Raw genomic sequence first — 26,785 nt, forward strand, 5'->3', positions numbered from 1 at the left:
AAAACATCATTTCTTATAACATGTGGATGTGAGGATGATAAGGAAACCATTTGTCCAGCACCTGGCCCCCAAACTCAGGGGAAGGGATTGCTGATCTTTGTTGTGTTTTGAGGTGAGACAGAGGGGATGCCCTAGGAGAGTCCGAACTGTTTGCCCTGGATCTGATCTCCCCGGCTGTGTTCTCTCCATTTGCTCCTGCTGGGGTCCAGGGCGATTCGGGGATCAGATGAAGAGCGCCCCCTGGGGGTAGAAAGCTGAAGACAGTAGGATGCCGTTCAGCACTGTTACACGTGCTGTGATCAGAGGAGACAGTAGATACTTAAAAATAATTACAGTAAAAGTCAGTTTCATTAAATCCCCTTAGAATACTCCCTCTCATTGTAACCACGCCTCATTGTTCTTGCTCCTTTCTAACGCAGTTCCTGAAGTCCTCTTTCGTGAGTGATTTTATCGGTCTCCTAAAAAATACAGTGAATGCTGCTGCAGGTATCATCCAATGGAAACGCAGGCTCCTAAAAATATGAGACTGTGTCTTCATCCTCGTTATTCAGCGGATATAGCACCGCGTGACTTCCGGCTCTTCCTCAAAGTCAAAATGATCGTGAAAGGTAAATGTTTCACCTCAATTCAGGACCTTGAAGGAGCCACCACAGTACAACTGAAGACACTCACAAAAGTGGACTTGCAGAACTGCTTCAGAAAATGGTAAGAGTGAGGGAATAATACGTTTGAAGCACAGGGCAGTATTTTAAGGGAAATTAATGGCCACGTATCTTTTACTGTGATACATTTTTTTCAAAAAAATTGAACATTTGATCACATCTCATAGATTAGGAGTAAAAGCCTAGGAAGCTCTCTTTGGCCCAGCTGTGGTTCTCTTCATGCTGACATTCAGCTTCATCTGCACCAAGAGACAATGGACAATGTGCTTCTCTGCAGAGGAGAGCAGCTGTGATGTTGGCGGGTCCTCGGGGACCGCACCCCTCTTCCACAGAGACTTGGAGTCAGTGGTCAGTGCGCATTGAGAAGGGGCTGCTGCCGGTGCCCAGGAAAGGTCCTGCTCTCAGTACACCAGGAAACCCTTCCACCGTCTCTCCTATCCGTGTTTTTAACCTCCCTCTCTTCCCACCTGCATATACACATGCCTAAGACTTTCCTAGCTTAAAAATCTTTAGGGCCAGGAAAGCCAAAGATAACACCTCCTGGATGCTACAGCCACCTAGCTACCGCCCAACTCTGACCTCTTCACAGCCACACTATGGAGAGAGCTGGCTGCCCTTGCTGCCTCAGCTTCCTTCCTTCTCCCTACCCCAGGAAACCAGGCTGCTTGGGACACATTAGGGTGACAGACCCTGCTGTCCTGGTAGTGCTAAAGTGCTGGCGCTTCCCCCTGACTGGAAGCACCCTTTTATCACGGGTGGAGAATGTACATTCTCAGCTTGTCCTCCTCTCTTACCACTCCACTGGCTGCCCATCGAAGATGATACCACCTTCTAGCCACTTGCTCAGGACACCCGCGGATGACCATGGCGTCGTCTGCAGCTTTTCCCTCTCTCCAGCTCAGCAAGCGCTGCCTCCAATATCCCAGTGTTCCAGTAGCTGCTGGGGGGCCTGGGGATTTAGCTCAGCGACAAAAGTGCCTGCCTGGGAAGTGCAAGGTCGTGAGTTCGGTTCCTGGTACCGGAGAAAAACCGAAAAACCAAACAAAAAAAACAAAAACAAAACAAACAAACAAACAAACAAAAAAACCCAGTAGCTGCTGGGCTGGCCTCCCTGCCTCTACTCCCACCGCCAGTGGCAGCCAGAGGCACCCCGATCCTTCTAAGCTCTGTGAAGTCATCCCTGACCCTTCCTAGGCCCGGGTACCTGTCCTGCTCATTTGTTCCAGAACACCTGAATATTCTTTCTTAGAGTCACACCCCTGTGTCCCCCACAGCTGCTGAGCTCGGTGAGGGCCGGGTATGTGTCCTTCCACATGGCCCCTCCTAAGCATTCCACAAAGTCTGGGAGTGTGTCGTTTCTCCCACTTTTCTATCCAAATAATATTCGCAGATCCGGAAACAAAACTCAAAGGGAGGAAAGAGAGGTACGAGTCTGATAAGTGCACTGATTGTTGAAAGTAGTTTCAAAATGAACGTCCTAAGAGGACCCCGGCTTGCTGGCCATCTTATTCCCTTGCGAAATGCGGGCTTGTGGACTTTCAAACATGAACGATCTCTGTGCCCGCCGGCCGGTGACCCGGGCCGCCGGTGCGGGTGAGCAGCGAGGCCAGGCCGGAGACCGCGCCGGGCGCAGGTGGCGGGGACCGAGGCCAGAGCGGCCGGCGCCAGCCCCAAGCGTCCACTGCCCTTGCGGTGGCGGGGAAGAGGGTGTGGACTGGGGAAGGTCTCCCATCCGGGGGCGGCTCAGCTGAAGACAGAAACTCCGGCCCGGAGAGTTTTTCTAGGAAACGAAAGCGAAACAGGCAGCGTTAACTTCCCGGAGGAGCGGTGGCCGCGCAGTCCCCGACGGCGGAGCCCAGGATGGCTGCGTCCCGCGCCTTCCCGCTGCTGGTCGAGGGGTCCTGGGGCCCCGACGCCCCCAAGAACCTGAACACCAAGCTGCAGTCCTACTTCCAGAGCGCCAAGCGGTCCGGAGGCGGCGGCGAGTGCGAGGTCCGCAGAGACCCCGCGAACCCGGCGCGCTTCCTGGTGCTCTTCTCCGAGGACGGTGAGGCGCGCTCCCGGAGGGCGAGGAGGGCGCGGACCGCTCTTTCTCCGGAGGAGATGGGGTCCTGGCCGGCGGGTGCGGGGGCCGCCCACGTAGCGGTCCGGAGTTGGGGCGCCGGGAGGGAGTGGAGCGCACCGGGACGCAGCGGTTCCTGTGCGCGCTGCGCTCGGCGCGTCCCGGCGGGGCTGGAGGTGCGGGCAGGCATAGGCAGGCGATTCGCTCTCCTTCCTAACCCTTTCTTGGTTTTCCCTGTTGCTGTTGTTGTGGGGGACGCTAAGAAAAATGAGGACTCCTAATAATTCCTCATGGGTCACGGAGATGCCCGAGGCCTCCAGACTCTGTCTAGGGTCACTGAGAGAGGGGCAGCGGTGCTTCCCAGAGTCACCTGGTCTGGGTGTAAACACGGTCTTCGCTGTGGTCTGTGCAGGGAGGGGAGGCCCTGCGCTGCAGGTAACGACACACAGCGCCCTTGGCCTGCTGTTGTCTCCTCCCTGCCTGAGGTGGCTGGTAGATTGGCAGCAGATGATGCTCTGAGGTGAAGGTGGGGAAGTTTCCTCCTCCCGGGCTTGAATGGCAGAGTTCTCCCCAGCTTGGCAGCCTTGTTCCTACTTGGGAAGGGAGGCCAGGCCACACACATTGGGCCTACCAGGTCTCATCCCTCAGTATGTGGACAAGCCCGATCAGCCTCGCTCTGAGTCACTGGACCAGGAGAAGCTTTTGGGCCACAGTAGAGGCAGGGAGGCTTAGGAGGCCATGCAGTTAGAGCGACTGGAATGGCCTGGCAGGGATCCAGCCGGGGGAAATGGCGCAGAAAGAGAAGGGCACACAGATAGGTTTGAAGGAAGTGAGGATGGAAGGGGACAAGACACCCTTTATTTATGGAAAACCAAAGACAGTGTCTTCTGCCGGGCATGGTGGCGCACGCCTGTAATCCCAGCACTGGGGAGGCTGAGGCAGGAGGATCGCTGTGAGTTTGAGGCCAGCCTGGGCTACAAAGTGAGCTCAAGACCAGCTTGAACTGCATATCAAGACCCTGTCTCAAAAAGACAAAGAAAACAAAGCAAAGCAAAACAAAACAAAAACAATGTCTTCCAAGGACTGCCTTCATCACGGGGTGTCCAGGAGGCTGGCTGAGGAGATAAGTCATCAATTCGATTCCAATTGCCAACATCAGAATCCTTGATTCCCTTAGGGATTTCTTTCTTAGGCTCCCACCAGCCTCAGCAATGATGCTCAGACTGTGGACCCAGACCACCAGTGTCTGAACCCCCCAGAGGGCGGTGAGCCAGGGACTTGGGCAGCTCTGTTGGAGAGTCCCATGGTGAGTGTGGGTGGTGGGAGCCAGCCCCTCAGGTGACCTCAGCGCCTGGACTTGGAGAGTCTCTGTGGTCTGCTAATAACAGACACCAAATGAACAAAAATGGAAGTAATTATACAAAATGTCAGCGGCGTAAGAGTGCAAGCAGCCTCCCTGCCGGGCTTTCTTCCTCACAGCTGTAGGCGCCTGCCCCTCCTCCTCCACCTCAGCCTGGTTCAGTGGCCTCTTTTCCCTGACTCCTCAGCTCAAGTAACTGAAAACCTTTGGGAACTGTTTATGGCCAAAGTTCTTAGAGGGTGGAAACTGCCTTTTCAGTTTCAGTTTCCTTGTGGGGAACCACTTTCTCAAGTGTGTTGTCATCAAGAATTTGCTGACAGTGAACGGTCCAATCCTGGCAGTCCTGCTGCACACTTTTGCCCTCTACCCTGCACCCTCCACGCCAGGAAGTGGGCTCAACAGGTGCAGGCCCACAGTGTGACGTGACTTCAATTCATCTAAGCCTCCAGCCTCCGAACAGTAGAAATGAGCCTACCAGCTCTCCTCTGTAGAGTGGTATTTACCAAATAGGAATGAATAGGAAGTGATTTTTGGCTTTTGTAGAGTTAACTGGATTTCTGATAAACTGATTATCCTCCCAAGTCCTCCTCCTCTTCCTCCTCTTCCTCCTCTTCCTCCACTTCCACCTCTTCCTCCTTTCCTTTTTTCTGGGCTGGGGATGGAATCAGGGCCTCACACATGTTAGGCAAGAGTGCTTGGTACTGAACTGTATATAACATTAAACCCTGACCTAACTTTTCTTTTTTAAAACCATAATACTGAAGTAGATTTATTGTAGCTACTCTAAATTTTAGAGCTATACATGACCTCAGAGTTTAAAACTATCACTTGTTGCTGGTTATTTTACAATAATTGGTTTAGTCTACAAGTTTAAGGCAAGCGTACTAATTAATGCATTTTTCTTCAGAACCCACACTTAGAAAGATTATATAAAGTCTGGCCCATAACTTTTATGATCATTAAAAGTAAGTGTGATTAAGATGCTTTACAAAAATATGTGAATGAACTAAGAGTATACAGGACAATACTTGTTTAATTTTAAAGATAAAAGAATGAAAACATCTTATCAAACACACGTTCATTTAGAAAATAACACGAAAAACAATACAAGCAATACAGAATCTCAGACAAGGTGATAGGAAATTAACAATGGTTGTTGTATTACATATTGATATCCTCAATTTGGACACTCAGATAAACAACTATAGACATGTAAGACTGATCATACAGGTAAACATTAACTGTTCCTTTCAGTAGAGCAATCAAAGTCAGTAGTACAACTACGTTAGCTATTCTGTGTATACATGTATATCTTTTCCCCTTATTTCTTTTCTCTTTTCCCTCATCCCAGTTGTTCTTTCCTTTTGAGCAGTTTCCTTCCCTTTCACAGTGTCTACTGTACCTCCTAGATTTTAGTCACTTTCAGGTTCTTACACTAGTGATATAATACGGTGCTTACACATGCAGGTCTGATTTATTTCACTTATGAATATGGTCTCTAGTTGGGTCCATTTTCCTATAAAAGCCTCGAGATTATCTCTCTTTATAGCTGAGTAATATTCCATTATGTAAAAATACTGCAATTTTTTTTATCCATTCCTCAGTGGATGGGTATTTGACAATACTTTTTAAAAACAAAATTTAAAAAAATCAAGAAAGGCCATCTTTACCTTATTTGAACAATGTAATTCGAAAAGGTTAAACTTTAGAAATGATTTAAAGGTAAATAAGATTGGCATACATAAAGAACACTATTTATAAAATAAACCCAGTTATCAAGGCTACTTAAAAAAGACTGGACTCTGGGCTTTGGGGCAGGATGGGTGCAGGTGACGAACGTTGTCCAGGGACACAGTGGGTGGCATAAACTGCACTGCTTGCTGCTTCTCAGAAGAGAGGTAGAGGAGATGCACTTTGTCAGCTTTGCTTTTGGTGAGCAGAAATGCTTAACATCATTAGGAAAACAAAAATAAGATCTGAAGGAAGGCAGCCCTTTTTAACAGGAACCGAAAGTGGTTCATGTATCTCCATTCGACACTGCCAGGAAGTTCTGCAGCAACTGGAGGTTACCCTTGGCATGCTTCAGTTCTAATTCCACAAGTTCCACTCAATTTTTTCTGAGTGCAGTAACTCTTCTTGTCTTAAAGTCTGTAAGTTCTTGTTTTTGCAGGTTCAGATATTTTTTCAAACTTCTGACAGCATAGTTGTTGGGAAGTTTCAGCCGGCGGAACATTTTTATTTTTTGCCCTTGCTTTATCCAGCTCTTTGTTAGCATTTTCATAATACACTAATGACCGAGATCTTCAGTAGAGGCAATCCTTAACTGCTTGAAATTCTCTTAAGTAATATTTTAAAAGGTCAGAAGGTTTGAGGTCTTCATTGGCAGATACTAGTGCTTTTATTTTTCTTGTTTTATCAAACAGTTCTGAAACTTTGAGGAAAAACTTGCATATATTGGTAGAATCCTGAGTTCCTAAAACATATAATGAAGAACCAATTCTGTTGTGATTATCTGCAGCACTTTTGTGGAATCTTGTCAACCTGTGAGATTTAGCAGATGCATCCTAAACTCGGTTATGATATTCTAAAAGGAATATTTGTTGATGCTCAGAGAAATCATCTACATCCTTTACTCCTGAAACGACTCCATCTGCTGATTTGACCATGTTTTAAAAGAAATCTTTAAGATTCTGTTTTTATTTTTTCCTCAAACACTCAAATCTTGATTATATTCCAAGAAGATATGGCAATTTAAATCTTTTCTCAAAATAGGATGAGCTGCCACAGGACACAGGAACACTTCATACATTGCCACTGTCTTCTTGAATATTGCCAAATACTCAGCTTCCAGTTCTTGTTTTTTTTTCTTTGTGAATTCATCCTTTGTCTTGACTCTTTCCCTTCTCCAAGCTTCTGTAACTTTTCTCTTGAAGTATCAAAATCAAGCCTTGGTGGTGCTGTAGGGATGATATAACCTGCATAGTCTTCATTTTCAATGAAGAAGTCATGATGCTAGATAAATTCCTCATGTTGTTCAACAACAGAAAACTCATTTTATTTAAGATAAGGCAATGAACTCTATGTATGGACAGTGAATTTTCCTTTATCCCTCTCACTCAGAGCATCAGAAATGTCCACCTGCAGAGCGGCATCACTTTGAAGATCTACATATATTGCTTTAAGTCCAAGAGGAAGTCGGGGCCATCATCCAGGCCTTCCTGCTGTGCTGATGGGCCAAGCGCATCAGGGGTTGGGGGATAGGACAGGATGGGGGAGACACAAAGGGAGACATTAGTGCCAGGCCGGCACAGTTGCCTGTTTCTGCCTCGGAGCCCGCTGCCACCGCTGCCACCGCTGCTGCTGTTGCTGCTGCTGCTGCTGCTGCTGCTGCTGCTGCTGCTGCAAGCCCCGGGCTCGGCACCACTGAGAACCCTGACCTAACATTTTCAACCTTATTTTGGATGTGTACATTCTGTCATACTTTCTGGTCACAAGTTTGCTCCTGCTTGTTGCCAGACACCTTGAGGTGAGGAAACCATGTACTTAAATAAAATCAAACATAGATGATCTGAGGTTGGTGCAGGAGGGAAACTTCCTGTGTGGGCAAGGGAAGGTAGACATCAGAGTTTCTGCTCTTTTCCCTCCCAGATTCACCTGCTCCCTGGTGGGTGGGGATCACACACTGATATTACTACCTTTACTCTCCTGAAATGTTTGTGCCTGTTCGCAGTGTGTACAGTTAGAGAAAAGGCTGGCACATTTAGAGGCCTAAACAGGACTTTGTCATCGTGTCTTAGCCACTCTTCTGTCAGTGGACAAAATACCCAAACTCCAGTGGAAAGGAGGAGAGGTTTATTTTAACTCATGGTTTCAGGCTATGGTCAGCTCACTCCAAGGCAGAAACAGGAGGGCAGAGGGGCACGGTGGTGGGGAGGGGCACAATCCAGGGCAGCAGGGGAGCAGAGGGAGAAGAGAGGAGCTGGGAAGGAGATCCACCTCTGGGTCACATCTGCAGTGGCCGCATCTTCCCACCAGGCTCCACCTCACATTTAGCTCATTGGGTTCATCAGCAAATTAATAAATTGATGAGTATAGTGTCCCTATGACCCAGTCACCTTCCATACACATGAGAATTTGAAGAGATATTTTAGATCTGAACCATAACAGAAAGTCTGGGAAGTAATAAAATGAATGCAACTCAAAGATGCATGTGAGCAGATCATGTGCCTTATAAAACAGGCTTCCCCACTAGTCCTCAGGCCTCAGTCCAGCTCAGCATAGGCCCTCAGGAGTCCATGCAGAAATATTTGCCCTACCCATAAAGAGCAAAGTTAGAGTCTGATCTCCCTTCCCAGACTGTTTCCAAGGCCTGCTTCTGAGTGGGTATCCAAGTGAGGTCCGGACTGGACCAGGTGGGAAAGTGATCGAACCCCTCTTTATGAGAGACTCTGACATCATCAGGCCAGCTACACCAGAGCACAGCATTGCTACCAACACTTGTGCCACAGCTGCAGCCACGAACACCAGGGTGCTGGCAAAAACCACTTTCTCCTTGACCTCTGTACTTTCTGACCATGCTGAGCGCGCTTCCTCCCTTAACTCACTCCTTTCTTTTTCTCCATGGTCTGGGTGACACTGATTTCCCTTCTCTGTCTGGCTGTTCCTTCTGATAACTTCAGCTCACGTTTGCCATATTCTTGATGGTACTGCAGAAAGCATTCCTACCCTTTCCCTACTTTGAGTGGGGAAACAGATTCCAGAGAAGTTAAAGCATTTGCCTACAGTCACTTTGCTAGTTTGTGGCAGAGCTGAAGGTCGAATTCAGGGCTTTGGACTCTTTGGTCCACTGTTCGTTTTGTTCACTGGTGCCCAGTTTCCTCAAGTGCTAATTATTATTATTTTTTTGCAAGTCTCACTCCTCCTTTCTTTTCTGTTCCCTTTATCATCAGATGGGAGGCCTTATCCCTACAGGTTAACAAATTGGCTGAAACAGCTTTCTACCTAGGCTCCTGGTCACTTTGTTCATGGTCACCTGAATCCCTTCTGAAAATGTGGCTTTCATCATGTTGTGTCCCAGCACCCAGTCTGCCCTGGTTCTACAGGAGGGTTGCTTTCATTATTGCACATCAATATAGAATGAATGTTGTACCACTTTTTGAGTGCCTGCATAACAGGTACTGCATTAAATTCTTTATAATTTTTCTTCAAGTTCATCTGAACTACAACAAGACAATCTCTACTAACCTCATTAATTGATAAGAAGACTGAGGTTTTTGTGGCAAGGCTTATTAAGCTGTTTGTTAGTCAGCTTACTGTTACTGTGACAAAATACCTGAAATAAGTAATTTTTAAAGAGGAAATAATTTGGCTCAAAAGTTTTGGAGTGGTCAGCCCTGGATCGGTTGGCCAGTTGCTTCTGGGTCTGTGGCAAGGCTGTATATCATGGTGGGAGTAGTTGGAAAAGGAAGCCCTCATCTCATGGTGGGAAGGGGAAAAGGGAGGAAGAGGAAGAGGAAGAGGATGGGCTGGCGCCTGTGACCTACCTTCCTCCCACCAGGCTCCACCTCTTAAAGGTTGTACCACTTCCCATTAGTTCATAGGCTGGAAACTAATCTTTCAGTGCTGGGCCCTTGGGGGACACTCCATGTCCAAACTTAGCAGTATTTATTTAAAAATATGTTGGAAAATGAACAGCAAATCCACATCTGCTAGCTAAGGTTTCCCTCTTTTTACTTTATGTAGTGTTTCTTGAGAAACTAACTGAGCCATTGACTGAAGGTGAGGAAGCCATAGAAATCATGGTATACTTATGTAAATGAAGGCTGCTTGTCATTTGTGTGTTTTTTTTTTATATTTCAGTTCGGCAGAAAGTTCTGCAAAAAACAAATCATGAGTTAGTCTTGCCAGGAAAAGGAACTTTCCAGTTAACTGTCCAGCTGCCCACCACTCCAGATGAAGTCCCAGACTCTAAGGAGAAAATTTCAACAAATGTAAGTAAACTTGAGGGCACACAGGGATCCAGACTGTTCTTCCCAGATGGGAATCTCAGTGAAGGAGATAAAGTAGAATGAGAAGCATAAATCAAAGTGGAGTGAGAAAAGCGGGCTACACATGTGGAGGGAGGGAGGGCAGTGAGGAGATGACATGGAATAAAGAAGAAGGAGGCACTTTTGTTTGATGTTAGACACATGAAAAGGCAAAATGTGAGGGTTACAGTAATTTTGCTTTAAGACAGTAGTGGCGAACCTATGGCACGTGTGCCATTGCAGGCTGTTTGCATCACTGAAAGCTCTAAAAGTTTCACCATCCCTGGTTTAGGATATAAAATTTTGGATCTGTTGGCCTTGGATTTTTTATAACCTGAAACTTGCTATTTTCTTTTTCTCTTTACATCATCTTGAGGGGACAGTGATTCATACTGCAGGTAATCTTTCCTTAATTGTAAAGGAGATTGTCAGATTATTGAGGGTTAAATGAAATGACATCTTAGAAGACATGGAACCATTTTGCTTGTATAGTAAACAATAAATGTTAAATGGGGAGAACTTCATGAGCTAAGCTCTTTGCGTGACTTAGGTCTTAACCTGTACCCCGGACACTTGGTGCAGAGTTGGGTGCAGTGGCTCATGCTTGTAATCTCAGCACTTGAGAGTCTGAGACGGGAGGATTGTGGTTTCCAGGCCAATCTAGATTACTTAGGGAGATCCTGCCTCAAAACACAAAAATAAAATCCCAAATGGTGTAAATTTGGGATTTCTTTTATTTTTGTCTCATTTTCACCAATGATTGTTGTGGCTAGTAAGTAGATACTATGATGCTATGACATGTGGCCCCAGATGCATGCAAGAGCCCCATTCCTGGAGCTTTACATTATGGTTTCTATACACTCTATATCTCCAGGGGGATCCCCGGATCATTATCTTAGTGTAAAGAAATTATTATCAGTATATTAATGTTACTTTATTGTCTGGGTTTCAGGAATCCAAGACCAAAGAAGATGTCAAAGAACCAGGTAAAATGTCAGTTGAAATGACTCTGACCTTCACCAGACAGTTTTGTTTTTATCAAAGCAGACACTTGAGACCAATAAAGTTAACTAACTTTTTTAAAAAAGAAGAAGACACTTGGGGCACCTATCCTCCCTTTTTGACATATAGAACACAGAGTTTATTCAGCTGGGAGCTGCCGTGCAATGTGTGATCTTCATATTTGAAGCCAGCCGTGCAGAAGCCAGACACAGGGGAGCTCCTTGAGCTCTCAGGGGTTAGCTCACAAGGATGGGAATAGTTCCCTCTGGAGACTGGGAAATGTTTTGCAGCGGAGAAGGCAAAAGAGTCCCTAGGTGGTGGCAATGAACTGAACTCTAGAGCTGGCCAGTGGGAAGCAAGGACAGATGTGACATGTTTGTGGATGCTGTGCATGGTCGTCAGGTGGCACTGCTTAGCAAGCACTGGCTGTGTCCTCCAGAGCCACCTGAGGGAGGTGTGACTCCTCTGTGGACAACAGCTCCCCAGAGGTGCTGCAGGATGTGGAATGCACCCCCCGCCCCAAGGCAGCAGCTCTTCTGATCTCACGTGCTGTAGGAAAAGCCAGCAGCCAAGCAGATGTCATGGACTCTGCTGCTTAATGCACTATTGAGCATAGGTCTGTGGTGCCAGCTGACAGTTACTAAAGAAGCAACTGGTTTTCATAATTAAGCTTGCTGTTGTAAAGGGGAGGAAATGAGGAACTATGCTAAGTGAGCCTAGCAAGAAAGAAAAAGTGACACGGGCACCCACATCTTAGGGCAAAAGAGATTCTAAAAAACATTGTTCTCTAAAATTGAACTGATCGTGAGGGTGCGTAATTTCCTGCAACATTCTCTTTCTAAAAATGGCGTGAGAATGAGAGCTGCCATTACCTGGAAAAATGACGAGTTAGTGACTAGGAAAATGCAGACTATTTTTACCTGGTATGGACATAGGATTACACTGTAGAATCCAATAAGCAGCTTTTCTTAAGAAGCTTAAGATTCTTATGAGATGGGAATCTTTTTGTGTCTTTGGATTAATTCCTGCTTTCCACCCTTCACATTTGGCGTTGGCTCATTACCCAGCCCCAGTGTTTATTCCAATCCCGGTGTTTGCGATTGTGATCCTTTAAATCCTTATTATTTTCTTGGGAGATACCTTAAATTCTGTACTCTCAAACTCAGTTTTAGATGAGGAAGTAGCTATTTGTATACTTATGCTTATACTACTGTGTATTCCTGGATCTAAAATTCATTTTTAAATTGACTTTATTGGTGTACTTTTGATATACATAGTGATTGCATTCATCATAGGGAGTTTGTACCTATACATGATATATCTTGTTTCTTCTTTTTTCCCCATTTCCCTCCCTCTCTTTAATCCTTCTTCTCCTCCTTATTTACAAAAGCTTTGTTTCCATTTTTCCTTTTATTCTCTTTTTTCCTTTTCCCTTCCTTCCCTTCTCCTCCCCCTCTCTTGTTCTCCTCCCATTTGAGCATTTGCTTCTTACTTCCCAATATGTATCATCCATTTGGGTCCTTATTTGTGCTTTTGGTTTCTCACATATGAAAAACAATGTGATATTTAAGCATGTGTATCCAATTTATTTCACTTAAAATTGTGGTCTTAAGGTGCATCCATTTACATAAAAATGTCTCAAATTTATCCTTCTGTATGGCTGAGTAGTATTCCATTGTACATAAAAACCCATATTCTTTACCCATTCATCCGCTGATGGGCATCAGGTCTGCTTCCAAGATTTTGCTATTCCACATTGTGATGCTATAAACATGGGTGTGCATATATTGCTAAGGTATGATGCTTCTAACTCTTTTGGAAAGATATTTAGAAGGGGAATAGCTGGGGTCAAATGGAACTTCTAATTTCAGTTTTTTGAGGAATCTCCATAATGATTTCCATAGTGGTTGCACCAGTCTACACTTCCACCAACAGTGGAGAAGAGCTCCTTTTTCCTCACAGCCTCAGCAGCATTTGTTATTGTTGATTTCTTGGTGATAGCCATTCTTTCTGGGGGGATGGAATCTCATTGTGATTTTAATTTACATCTCTCGAATGACCAGTGATACTGAACATTTTTCATGTATTTATTTACTGTTCATACTTCTTCATCTGAGAAGTGTCTATTCATTTTAGATGCTCATTTTTGTACTGGGACTTTAAATTTGGAGGATTTGGGTTTTTTTTGTTTTTTTGTTTGTTCGTTTGTTTTGGTTTTGGTTTTTCTCCGGTACCGGGAACCAAACTCACAACCTTGCGCTTGCCAGGCAGGCGCTTTGCCGCTGAGCTAAATCCCCAGCCCCAGGATTTGGGTTTTTTGAGTTCTTTATATATTCTGGATATTACTTCTTTGTCTGAAGAGCAGCTAGTAAATTTTTTCCCCATTCTGTGGGTTGTCTCTTCATTCTGTTGAGTCCAGGTCAATTGCAAAGAAGGGCTGGTCGACAGGTACCAATTGAAGGCAGAAGAAGGTATTTTTTAGATCCAGGCATGTGTACCAGCAGGTTATGGATGGCAAAAGACTGAGGCAATGTGTCTGGAGGGCAATTGTGGCAACATTGTCAGCCTCGAGATCTTGAACTGGTTTTACAGGTTGGAGAGGTATGTTTTAGCAGTTTAACAGTCTACACTGTTTGCCCAGGGGACTGTGACAGAGGTGAAAGGGACAGAGAAACCTCGGGGGAAAGGTGCTGGTGGCTTGGCCAAATCTGTTGTTAGAGTCTCCCCCCAAATAGTGGGAGAGTTCTTAACCTCTTATGGCAATTGAGTCCAACTGAGCTGGCCTTTTGTCTCAGGATCTTCCCAGTTGAAGGGGCTCATGGGAGCAACTCACAAGCAAAGGAAGGCATCTTTTAAATCTAGAACAGTTCAAAGAGGGTGTATGGGTCAGGAACTGCAGAGTGCAAGGTGATGGCTGCATTGTTGATGGCACAGAGATCTGGCCCAAGGTGATTAACAATCTGTCAGGCTCATGTGTGACCGGACACCTGTTTGTGCTCCCCAAGACAGCAATGGGGGGGAAGATGTGGTGAGGTGGCATGGTTGATGGCCAGGCCTGGAGGCAAGCCCTTAGTTCTTACTTCTGGGAGGAGAGCTTTCAGAACTTTAGGATTGCGGTTATCTGTCTCAGGCTGATGCAGGCATCATCTTCCTTTCAGGTAACAGTCAAAGTTAAAATGAGAGGGTTAAGTGAGGAGGCTGACTGGCTTGGTGCAAAGGAGACAGCTGCTTCTAACTTGAAGAGGTGGTCTTTCCCAGAAGTGGTATGGCGACTGGCTTATACAGGAATTCCTGTTTTGTGAGATGTCCTCCTAGGCTGCAAGTTTGTGCCAGTCTGAAGGGGCAAGAGGCAAGAGTCCTAGTTTCTCTGCTGATGGTAACTTTTTGACAGAGGTAACTTTTGAAGGCAGAGAGTTCTGTTCCATTGTCTCACAGGAAAGTCACAGGTTTGCCCCTAACTTTTGTAATGCCCATGGGCTCTTGGGGACCCAATTTGACAGAGCTCAGTCTGTCCTATCTGTTCAGGCCTGACAGGGTGAAACTCATTTGTCAGGGCTGACATCCAATTTTTCCTCAGTCAAAATGTGGAACTCAGCAGGAACTGTTGGCACTCATCTCAGGTGGACATTAGATGATGCCATCTGACCATGATAGGTGTAGCCATTGTGAAGCAGAAGGTTTGGAGGAGGGCCCCTGTGGCCGAATGTGGACAGTGGCTAGCTAGAATCAGTTCAATTGGCTGGAATTCTCAGGAAGAATGGGCCTCTTTTTCCTTCTTTTTTTTCTTTGAGACACAGGGAGTGGTTTGGTTTCATTTTTAACTCAGGAAAAGCCCTGTTTTTCTGTAGTCAGGGACTGTGGGTTTTAACTAATTAATTCCCATCTCTGACTTCTGACATGTGTGTTTTGTACCCTTGAATGATGGTGCAACAGATAAAGGATTGGTGCCCCTCAGAGAGAGAGAGAGAGAGAGAGAGAGAGAGAGAGAGAGAGAGAGGGAGGGAGGGAGACCATTCAGATGCCTGCCTTTCTGTGCCCCTTGTGGGGATTTAGGCTTAACTTAGCTAAGGAGAGTGTGAGATCTCCGTTATGCCATGTGTCGATCACCACAGAACTGCAGGTGAGGGCCCAGTCAGCTCTCATGACCAGGACTTGCCAGTCTTGGTACACAGATGGAGAAGCCTATTGCTTCTGTTATCCGTTCCACTTACACAATCATTCAGCAGGAACTCAGAGGTTAAATATTCTTATCCCCCTTCCCTTGAGGGTGGCCTTAACTAAGAAGAGTTGATTAAACTCTTATGCTGGAGCTGAGTAGGACTTTTCTGCTGGACTGAGTAACTGAGGTGCCCTCAGGGGTCTTACTGGAATCAGGCAGGCAGGCAGGCAGGCAGATTGTGTCCTCCTCCCTTCTGGGTCCAATATGAGCCACTTAAGCGAGGAGCCAGGAATCCTCCTCCAGACCTCTGAGGGGACTTGAGAAATCTTGAGGACTTGCCTTCCTGTTGGGATCTGGAGAGGTCCTTGCTCTGTCTGTGAGGGCCACGACCAATGACCAAAGACGTCAGCATGATTAGTCTTCCCAGCTGATGCACCAGATGCAATGGCAAACAGAAACACGGAAATGACACCCAATATTTGGAGACAGACTTATTTTATGTCAGTGGGCACTGACTGGGATTACTCCCAAAATATAAGGCCCTGATCGCTGATGTCTGGGGTTATCTTATGTCTAAGATAAGCAAGTATGAAGTACAGAGGCAGAATGGCTTGTCAGTTTGGGATTGGTTTATACAATGTGCATCACAGTGACCAGCCATTTCTAAGAGACTAGAAGCAACTAGAACTGGAACAGGAACTATTACCCAGGCAACTAAAACAACTGAAGTATACTGGCAGGGTGGGTGTACTTTCTGTTACAGAACTGGATAAACAGTTTCAGAACTGAACAAAGTATGGGTGAAGAGCCATTACTTAACAGGTCCTAAATCTCAGAAATAGGACATGCTGTACAGTGAATGCATTAGGCGTGCCTGACACCAGTGCACAAAGTAAAAGACTCAGAAGTTTACAAGAGTTGAAAACTCTGGGACAGACACACACCAGCATTGTGGGATATGAGCATCAAGTCATTAGCTGGTTCCAGGCTGATCTTAGCTAGGCTGGGCCTGAAAGGTGAAGCAAACAACCAGAAGGTCCTGAAGAAGAGACAAGGGCAAAGACAGGGAAGTACTGCTCACCTGGGATACCAAATGTGAAATTTTCAAATTGATATCCTGGGTCTGGATTTCCTTTCAAATTCTGGACCTTCTGTGTAAACTTTCCATTGTAAGCCAGCAGCCAGTGTCTGAAGCCACGTGTGTCCTCTTTCTCCCCAAATCAATGTGACTTTCTTTACGTATACACTCAGTTTGTCCTTTACCATCTAGAAACTTCAGGCGTCTCCCTTTAATCTTTCCCATCTATTGGCCACATAGACTTTCTCATCAGTCTCTCTCTCACCGAAGGCCCCCAATATTACCTCACAAATCCAGTGTGGGCGGTGTCTCTGTTTCTGATGACGTTCTCCTCTATCTGAGCAGCCCACTGCCCTGCTTCTAAACATCCTATGGTTCTTTCCGCAGAAACCATGTGCAACTCATCAACAACTTTGAGATAAAGGCCAGACTGCATTCTGGCTCTAGCCTACCTTGCTGGATCCAGCTTACTTTTTACCTCACTTGTTTTCCTAATTCTACATACCCTTCAATACCTGTACATTTTCTTTTTTTTTTTTTTTTTTTTTTTTTTTTTTTTTTTTTTTTTTGGTTTTTCTCCGGTACCAGGAACCGAACTCACGACCTTGCGCTTGCCAGGCAGGCGCTTTTGCCACTGAGCTAAATCCCCAGCCCCAATACCTGTACATTTTCATCTTCTCAGAAGCCTTTCCACACCAGTCCTGCCCTTTATTCATTTCCTGGACTCCTGAAATGCTCCTGGATGCTCTTTTTTGTCAATTCACCACACTTCTTTCAGGGTAAAACTGCTGATAGACACAGGGTTGTAAAACTGTGTTGCTGGAACGACTCTTACTGTTTAGTTCACATAGGCCAGTGTTTTCATTTTATAATTAAGAGACTTGTCCAAGGTCATGTGGCTAAAGAGTGGCAGTCAGAGACTGAACACATATAGCCTCATCGCTAGCCTAGTACTCATTCTTTTTGTTCATACTTATCTCCTTTAATGCTATGTTCTTATTTAAACTTTGAACTGTTTTGTGTTTAGCATGAGTGTGCATATGTCGTTGGATATTCTCGTTTTCCTCCAGAGAGCCAAGTAGTAGGTCTCCAATTCAGCAAACACTTACTGAGTTTCAGCTGTGTACCATGTGCCCACAATATGAGGATGAATAAACATGTACCTTACTTTTGAGAAGCTTAATTTAAAAATTTTTTAATTTTTTATTTTTTTAGTTTAATAGTTTTACTGTAGTGTGGTGATAGAAATATATGTCGAGTGCTATGAAGGATAAGGTAGATTCCTCAGTGAGACAAGGCAATAAAGGATGTGATAAAAACTGAACTGGAAATACTTCTTGTAATGGAAGGTGGAATACTACATTTCATTTTTATAATTAAATAAAGCAAAAAAAAAGCTATCTAAGTTTATCTAAGATTTGTGTTTTAGTTGAGTTAGCCAAGATGCTCAGAAAGAAAGGGGCATGCCTAAGGATTATTGACTTTGCTAAGACTGTGGTAGATAAAGAACACCTTGTATCTCTTTTTTGTCCATCTAACATCAGTTGCATCAGAAGAACCAGATACAGAAGTCTCTGTCAGTAGTCGATCAGAAGAGATGGAAGATATCCCAAAAGAATGTGAAAATGTTTCCAATTTGGTGGCATTTGAAAACCTCAAGGCACACGTGACTGACATGATGTTAACCTTGTTAGTGGAGAATGTAAGTGGCCTGACCAGCGATGACTTTCATGTGGAAGTAATACGAGATTTTGATGTTGCTGTGGTTACCTTTAAAAAACATACAGGTAAGCTCAAGCGACATTTCCTTTGCACCACACCTGGAGTTTTGGGATACTCAATTAATAGAACATCTGGCAGAGCCTGGCTTTTTGTGGTAGCAGTAAAAGAGGCCCCCAAGTTAATATAGATGTTTTTCTTTCTTTTTTTTTTTTTTTTTTTTTTTTTTTTTTTTTTGGTTTTTCTCCGGTACCGGGAACCGAACTCACGACCTTGCGCTTGCCAGGCAGGCGCTTTTGCCGCTGAGCTAAATCCCCAGCCCCTTCTTTCTTTTTTTGAAACAGAAGCAAATAAGTTTTGAAAATAAATTCTGGTATGCTTAATAGATTGAGCTTTAGTGCTCAATCATGTTTGTGTGTGTGTGTGTGTGTGTGTGTGAGAGAGAGAGAGAGAGAGAGAGAGAGGGAGGGAGGGAGGGAGGGGTAGAGAGAGATTCAAATAGAAACCTAAAGTCTTTATTTGGAGTCAGCGTTTTCATGAATTATCTCATTGGGAAGAGTACACATTGGTGTTTCCAAACTGGATTCACTGGACAATAATGACAAAATAATAACAAACACTCATGTAGTGCTTACAATAAATCAGGTACTATGCTAAGCTTTTTATATGTATTAAATGATTTCTCCCTTTCAGTAACCTTATGAGGTTGTGTGATTACTCTTATTACCCTCAGTATACACTTGAGTTGAGAGAGGCACAAAAATTCTAATAAGTGGAAGATCTGGATTTGAACCCAAGCAGTGTACTTCTAAAGCCTATTCTCTTATCCACTTTACCACTTTTCTCTTTAGTACTTTGATGGTCATTCACATTTGCAGGCATGAGAAATTGCATGTGATAATAGTGAATAAGTGTTCTTAAGGGTCATTGTCAGGAGAGGAATTATCCTCACCTAAAACAAGGAAATTTTGCAGATCTGAGTCCTCATTAGCCCATGGTCATGGCTATGGAATGGTCAATCAAGAACAGAGATCATGGAGTCGAAATTCTAGCTCTGCCGCTTAACTAGTTACACAAGGCTTGCCAACGTACTATCCTCTGTGCACCTCACTTTCTTTACCTATAAAATGGGGATAAGGTTAGGGAGGTAGTTCAGTGGCAGAGAAGTTGCCTAGCATGTAAGAGCCCCTGGGTTTGATTTCCAGCATCAAAATAAAATAAAATGAAGATGATAATGCCTACTAAAGTTTCTGTAAGATTAAGTGAGATAATGTTTGAAAGGCACTTAGCATAGTACCTGAGACATGGTAAGGACTTAATAAATGGAGTTATTCTTATTTCAAGTTTATTGCTATTATTATTTTAGTTTTTGAGACAAGGTCTTGCTATGTAGTATAGTATAGCTTTGAACTCACTATGTAGCCCAGGCTGGGCTACGTGTGACTCCCTTGCCTCAAACTTGTGACTCTCCTGCCTCAGTCTCCTAAGTGCTGGTATTACAGATGTGTACCACCACTCCTGGAAAGTTTATCATTATTTCTAATAGGGGGAATCTAAATGGCTTTGGTTTTTGTTCACTGGTCAAAAATCCTGAATATCTAATATATTAATCAGCTTCCAATTACTGGAAGAAATACCTGAAAAGAAAAGGATTATTCTGGCTCAGTTTTGGAGGGTTAAGTCCATGGTGGGTTGGTCTACTTGCTTTTGGGCTGGCCTTGCTGCTTTGGGCCTGTGGCCAAGCAGCACACCTCGGTGGCAGCACATGACAAAACTGTCCACCTTGCGGCCAAAACAGCAGAAGGAGGGGTCAGAATCCCACTGTCCTCTGCCTCTCCACCCAATAGCTGGAAAACTTCTTGCTAGGTCCCACTTCTTAAAGGTTCTGCCACCTCCCAATAATGCCAAGCTGGGACCAAGCCTTTAACAAATGAACTTCTGGGACACATGCTGATCCAAACTGTGGAAGCCACTATTGTATGTGCCAGGCACTGGACTAGGTGCCATGAGTGTGAACATGAGTAAATTGTAGTTCCTGCTTTTGAGAACCTCAAGCCTGTATGTAAATGAATAATGAAGGTGGAAGGGGAGAAGCTGTGTCTCTCAGCTGTGAGACAAGCTATGGAAAAGAGGAGGAAAGGAGACTGAGTGACTTCATCTCACTCCTGTGAGGGCTATACTGAAGCAATACCATGCCCTTTCTATCTGGAAGGCCCTCTTTATTCTTCCAAACCCAAATCTCTCTCTCTCTCTCTCTCACACACACACACATGCACACACATGTGCACACACATACACACAGACCACACAAGCATACACAAGCCACACAAACACATGCACATGCACAACAAAACAAACAGAAATCACCCCAAATAATTTTCTGATATTTTTTCTTTTGTAGACACTATGAAATTTATTTATGATTGTGCCAGACACCGTTCAATGCAACAGCTTCAATTGTCTCCAAGACATCTGGAAGAGACAAAAACAATCCGGGTTGAAAACCTGCCCCCTGGTGTTGATGACTACCAGTTACAACTTTTCTTTGAAAATCCTTTCCACGGAGGGGGAAGAGTGGCCCATGTTCAATGTTTTCCTGAAGAGAGTTCAGCTCTGATTGAATTTTGCGACAGAAAAGGTAGTATCCCTTAGCCTACCATCCTGGGCATAATCTGGGTCATTTGAAGCAGATCCTGGTAGTTGGTTAAATTCTGATGCATTTTACTTGCTGATTCATATATTGGAAATGGAGTTAATCATATGTCCTTCTGGAATATGATGCGTAATGAGGCCAGTTATTAAAATTTTGGAGACGTTCCCAAGGTTTTGAAACATAAAGGAGATTCTCTCATGAGTCTCCACCTAATGGACTGGAAAATATTATCATTCTCGAAACCTTTCAAATACTGCATTTAGAAAGAGATGATCTGTACATTAACCCTCCACATAAATGTCAAATTAATTTCAGCAAGTTTCAGTAAAGACACATATGTGGCTCCTATAAAGTGCTCCTCCTTCCCCCTTTACCTGCCAGGGTCCTCATCCAGCGCATGTTCTTTACACTGCAACTTTAGGGCATTTAAGCTGCTATCTTTGGTAGTTCTTAGTTCAACAAAAGTTCAAATCCTGGTTTTGGTGTTTACTAGATTTGTGATCTTGGATAAGTTACTTTAACCACCAAAACCTCTGTTCTCTCATCTAGAAAGTAGGTATGACATTTCTGTTACCTTATGAGAATATTGTGAAGTAACAGATGCAAAGTGCTCTGCACTTGGTGCTCAAAACGTGCTAGTGGTCACTGGTACTGCCCAGCTGCAGAGCCCTAAAGACTATGGTGAGAAGCTGGATCTATATCTTTGGCCTCTGAAGATCACATTCTTTCCATCATGCCTGACACCACCCTGAGGAAGCAAGCACACACAATGAAGTTATTTTTAACATCTTTTTCATCACGGATACTATTTTAATGCAACTTGTTAGTGGTTCTCATTAGGGAATCATTCTGATTCCCTTCCTGATGTTGTCCCTTGTACCTGCCTAACAATACAGAATGAAGAGTGGCTTAGAGGAGGAGAAGAGTACACAGCACACACACATAGATGCACCCATACACATAGACACACACACACATACACACACGAGGGGCTGTCTCAGTACATGTTGCAGGAAGGAGATTGTAGCAGGGATGGAGGGAGGTGTAGCCTGTGGGACTAGGCTCCCAGAGGACTTTGCAGATGCCTCTATTTTATCATTTTATCCAAAGGGCTCATAATCATAGCCTCTCTACCCCAAAGGGTTGTTGTGAATATTAAATGAATTGAATTCGTGTGAAGCACCACTTACAGTGGTGTCTGGTACATGGTAAGGTATTACAATTATCCTTCTCCTTGTGAAGATATTAATGGAATTTAAGTCAACTACTGAAGCTAAAACTGTGGGAATGTAGAAGAGGGAAAAACCAGCATGCTACTCAAACAAGCTTTACTTTGAACGCCAAAATATTCTTTTTTTTTTTTTTTAAATTTCAAAGAGAGTAGTAAATGAGAAACAAACAAACAAAGAAATAGAACAGTATCAGCATACCAGTATCACAAACATAAACAAATCAAAGCAAGAACATTCAAAGTGATACAGCATCTCAAGACAAAATAATATGAATCAACAGTGGTTGTTACATTATATATCGTTATCCTCACCTGCATTGCCCAAATATTCTTCACACTGCAACCAACATCATTTCCTTGATTTTGGCCAAACTCATATCCATTTCTTAGTGTGGCGGCAATATCCATGCTATCAGAAAAACAAAAAACAGAGTTTAACAGAATTTTAACTTGACTCAGCTGTAAAGTAATTGTTGCATTAAATAGAGGCTACCCGTGCACTGTTAATATATGTCAAACTGTAGTTGAGCACTTTGGAAGTAGAGCTGCCTTTTAATAATATATCATCAAAGTTCTACAAACAATAAAATTTATTTTCCTGTAGAATGGGAGAGTTTTGTTTTGTTTTCATTGCAAATATATAACATTGCAGTCACCTTATTTTCATTTTTTTATTTATTTTGCTCTTCAAGTGTTAGATACCATCCTGACCAAGAAACACAGCTTCAATAAGATGCCGCTCTCTGTCTTCCCCTACTATCCCTGTTTGGGCACAGCCTTGTATGGAGAGGAACAGCCTCTGATCAAGCTGCCAGCGCCATTCCAGGAGTCACTGGCGCTGCCTGTGTGGAAGTTCTTTCAGAAAAAGGTCCACTTGAGTAAGGAGCTGGATGATGAAATGAGACGTCATCACTGTACGCTAACATGGTCCCAAGCCGACAGTAAAGTTATCATCAGACCTGCAGCCACCTTAGCCAGTCAAGGAAGACCAAAAATCAAGACATGGCAAAAAGATGCTTCTACAGCACTCTCTGGCATCAGGTCTAAATATGCAGTTACTTCATTTAAGGTGACTCCAGTAGTATGGGACACCATAAAAAATGACTTAGAAGATGACAGGATTTTGATTGAGTTTGATACATGTGAGGAGATTGTAACCTTAGCAGGAAAATCAGAAGATATCCACAATGTTAGCCCACAAATCAAAGAATTAATAGAAAGGACAACTCAAAAAATTCAAAAGGAAGAGCAAAGTCTGAAGGAAAAAGTGCCCATTTCTTCAGAAAAGTATTTTCTTTTGTACCACAGTGGTGTTCTGGAGCATGCGTGCACGGAGTGCCCAGAGGTAGAGACTTGGTACGATGCAGGCACTCAGAACCTGCACCTTAAAGGACCCCCCTCAGATGTGTACAAAGTCATGTGTGAAATCCAGGCAAAAGTGTACACTATGGCGAAGAAAACCATTGAGGTCTCTCCTGAGGTCTTCCAGTTTTTGCAGCAAGTAAACCCCAAAGAATTCTCTAAGTCTTTTTTTATAGAACAAAAAAACCTTACAGTTTATGAGCTCAAGGATACAACTGTCGTCTTAACCAGCTGTTCTTCTGAAGTCCTAGGAGAAGCTGAAAAGCAAATGTGCAGTGCCTTAGATTATAAACGCATTGAAGTTGAGGACAAGGAAGTTCTTACTACCAACAAATGGAAAAAGTTCATTGGCAATGTCCAAAAAAAATCTAATTCCTCCACAAACATTAGGGTACTCAATGAGTCAACCGCAGGAAGCCCAGGTGAAGTCATTGTGACAGGCCTTGTGAAAGAAATCAATGAAATCAGTAGCTTGATTTTTGAATTCTTGGAAAAAAACATGAAAATAGAGAGATTGATTGAAATAGAGACATCCATGGTTGCAAACTATTTAAGAGCAGAAAAGAAGCCACTCTGGTCAAAACTGAAGAAGGGGGATATGCAGGTAGTTTTCAATCCAGAGAACAAACAAAAAGGCATTTTACTAGTTGGTTCCAAGCGCCAAGTGCTAGAGAGTATGGATGTAGTCAAGGAAGCCGTGAAGTCTGTCTTTGTGAAAGGAGTCTGCATCGACAAGCCAGGAGCCAGGCAGTTCTTCCAAGACAAAGCATCGTTTTGCAGAGGTGAGGTCAGGAAGTCATTTGGTTGTTTCATCGAACTCCTGGAGAATGAAGAAGAGGTAGGAGGCAAAACTCATGGGCCAAAGTACTTCATCCGGCGGGAGGTGGCCCCTGGCATCATCCTGATGGCCCAGCAGGGTGACTTGACTCAGTTTCCTGTTGATGTGGTGGTGAATGCAGCAAACGAGGACCTCAAGCATTTTGCTGGCCTTGCTGCTGCCCTCTCAAAGGCAGCTGGCCCGGAACTCCAAGCAGACTGTGAACAGCTAGTGAAGAGAGATGGTCGGCTCCTACCGGGCTGTGCCATCCTCACAAAGGCAGGGAAGCTACCTTGCAGCCACGTGATCCACGCCGTAGGGCCCCGGTGGGTTGAAAATGAAGCCCCGAGGTGCGTGTACCTGTTAAAGAAAGCTGTGGAAAATAGTCTTCTTTTAGCAGAAAAACACAAGTGCCAATCCATAGCCATTCCCGCAATTAGTTCTGGAGTCTTTGGCTTCCCCTTACAGCGGTGTGTGGAGTCCATTGTTCTGTCCATCAAGGAAAACTTCCAACATAGGCGGGATGGACGCACCTTGAAGGAGATTTATCTTGTGGACTCATTGGAGAAGACAGCAGAGGCTTTTGCCAAAGCTGTGGAAACTGTATTTAAATACCCTCTGCCCAAGAGTGCGGCCCAGCCTGATACAGTGGCCCAGCCTGATACAGCGTCCCAGCCAGATACGACTTCCCTGCCTAGAGGACCAGCAGCAAAACCTGTAACAGCATCACAGGAAGTGGCGTGTCTGAAAACCCCAGGAGGCCTGAAGATCCTGCTAGTGAAAAAGGGAGTGCAGGATGCTACGGTGAGTGTCCTTTCGCTCAGATCACCACCCAGGTGCTGCGGTGCATTTCCCTAATACCTAATGATGGCGAACATCTTTTCATGTTGAACACCTTTTTGGATGTTTACATATCTTCTTTGAAGAAATGTCTATTTAGATCCTTTGTTTGCCTTTACATTGGGGGATTTCTTTGTTATTGAGTTCTTTATACATTTTGGGTACCGGTTTTCTTATACAATATCTGAATTGCAAATATTTTATCCTATTTTATGGACCAAGTTTTCTCCTATTCTTTTGTACAAGATGTTACTTTTTTAAAAAACATACTTTTTCTCTTAGTTTAAAATAGTGAGCTAAAAGATTAATTAGATTTTGTTTTACAAGAAGCTTAAGTAAGGGGCTGGGGATTTAGCTCAGCGGCCAAGCGCCTGCCTGGCAAGCGCAAGGTCGTGAGTTCGGTTCCCGGTACCGGAGAAAAACCAAAAAAAAAGAAGCTTAAGTAACAATGACAAGGGCCACAGCTAACATGGATTATTACTTTGTGCCAGGCACAGTGCAGAGTGCTCAGCATACATTCTCTCATTTGGAGCCATGAAGTAGTCTGTAGGATGAGTATTCTCATGCACAGGTGAGGGAATGAGATTTAGAGGCTTTAGGTAGTCTGCCCAAGTCCCATAGCTAGCCGTTGGTAAGACAGGAGTTTATTCTGGCTCTTGACCACTGCACTAATTTAAAATATTAAAATAACTTGTTTTTCATGTTTAAAAACCAAACAAATGCAATGCTCTTTTAAATAAGAGTCGGGAGCAGGAATAGGTACTATTTCTAACCCCCTTGACACTGAATACTAGTGGAAATTATTCATATTGATATTAGTAACGGACTGTAGCGTTTACTGCTTGGTGACTCACACGGGCCACATCACATTTCTTCTCTCTACTCCTGGATTCTCTAACACAGCCTGATTAATCTGCTCACATGCTCTCTCTGATGCCAAAGCTTCCACAGCTGCTCAGTGACTGTGTGGCATCCAGGTGGCTTGGCGCCTGAAGTGCCACCGGGGGTAACATATCTAGCCCAGTTGGCACCGTTTTACTGCAGAAGCTCTCAATCAGGGCAAATTAATCTGCTCACAGCTCACAGTCTACCATGAGTATGTTCACGCTTTTCCCTGGTGCTGTCTGCCTGCTGCAACTACTCCCATTTCTCAGGCCCCACAACACCCACGGCATCTTCATCAGCTACTCTGGGGCTTTCCTCTGGGCTCCTCTGGCGATCCCATACCACTGAGAGATTTTGACAGCTCTCCCTCATTCTGGAATGTTTCTCAAATAAGTATTAATAACACTTTGTCCTGGGGGCTGGGGATTTAGCTCAGCGGCAAAGCACCTGCCTGGCAAGCACAAGGTCGTGAGTTCGGTTCCCGGTACCGGAGAAAAACCAAAAAAAAAAAAAAAAAACAAAAACAAAAAAACACTTTGTCCTGGGTTAGTAGTTCAGTCTCCAAAACCTTAACCATTTTAATTGCCTCTCATTACATCAAGCCCAGCAGCTCACATGTAGTTATCATTGATGAATGAGTGCCTGTGTTAGAATTTGAAACTAATCTTTGGTTTTGTCCTTAAGACCCATGTTGTTGTCAACTCCATCCCGTCGGATCTTTCACTCAACCAAGGGCCCCTGTGTCGGGCCCTTTTGGAAAAAGCTGGACCAGAGCTCCAGCAGGAGTTGGACAAAGCCGGACAAGGGGTAACCGCCAACGTGGGCACAATGCTCCAAACCAGTGGTTGCAATCTTCAGTGCGACCGTGTGCTTCACGTGGTGGCTCCACCATGGAAAAATGACAACACGGCACAAAAGGTAGGGGCTAG

At 44.3% G+C, this 26,785-nt stretch overlaps 1 protein-coding gene and 1 pseudogene across 2 annotated transcripts in view; one reads left to right on the forward strand and one right to left on the reverse strand.

Annotated features, from left to right (window-relative positions):
- The first annotated feature begins 1,762 nt into the window (after positions 1-1,762).
- Positions 1,763-26,785, forward strand: part of Parp14 (poly (ADP-ribose) polymerase family, member 14) — a 50,118-nt gene continuing 25,095 nt past the window's right edge. Inside the window, exons 1-7 of one of the 2 annotated variants that reach the window (XM_005386519.2) lie at positions 1,763-2,709; positions 9,944-10,074; positions 11,063-11,096; positions 17,894-18,136; positions 20,470-20,706; positions 22,645-24,935; positions 26,541-26,774. In XM_005386519.2, coding sequence (XP_005386576.1) covers positions 2,523-2,709; positions 9,944-10,074; positions 11,063-11,096; positions 17,894-18,136; positions 20,470-20,706; positions 22,645-24,935; positions 26,541-26,774 — 3,357 coding nt within the window. In that variant the 5' untranslated portion in view covers positions 1,763-2,522. Of the gene's footprint in view, positions 2,710-9,943; positions 10,075-11,062; positions 11,097-17,893; positions 18,137-20,469; positions 20,707-22,644; positions 24,936-26,540; positions 26,775-26,785 lie in introns of those variants that run through there. The other variant, XM_013515129.1, reaches the window with a different exon arrangement.
- On the reverse strand, positions 6,102-8,706 carry LOC102009404 (annotated as a pseudogene).

The sequence above is a fragment of the Chinchilla lanigera genome, unplaced genomic scaffold, assembly GCF_000276665.1.
Source record: "Chinchilla lanigera isolate Chin_1 unplaced genomic scaffold, ChiLan1.0 scaffold00026, whole genome shotgun sequence".
Taxonomy (NCBI): domain Eukaryota; kingdom Metazoa; phylum Chordata; class Mammalia; order Rodentia; family Chinchillidae; genus Chinchilla; species Chinchilla lanigera.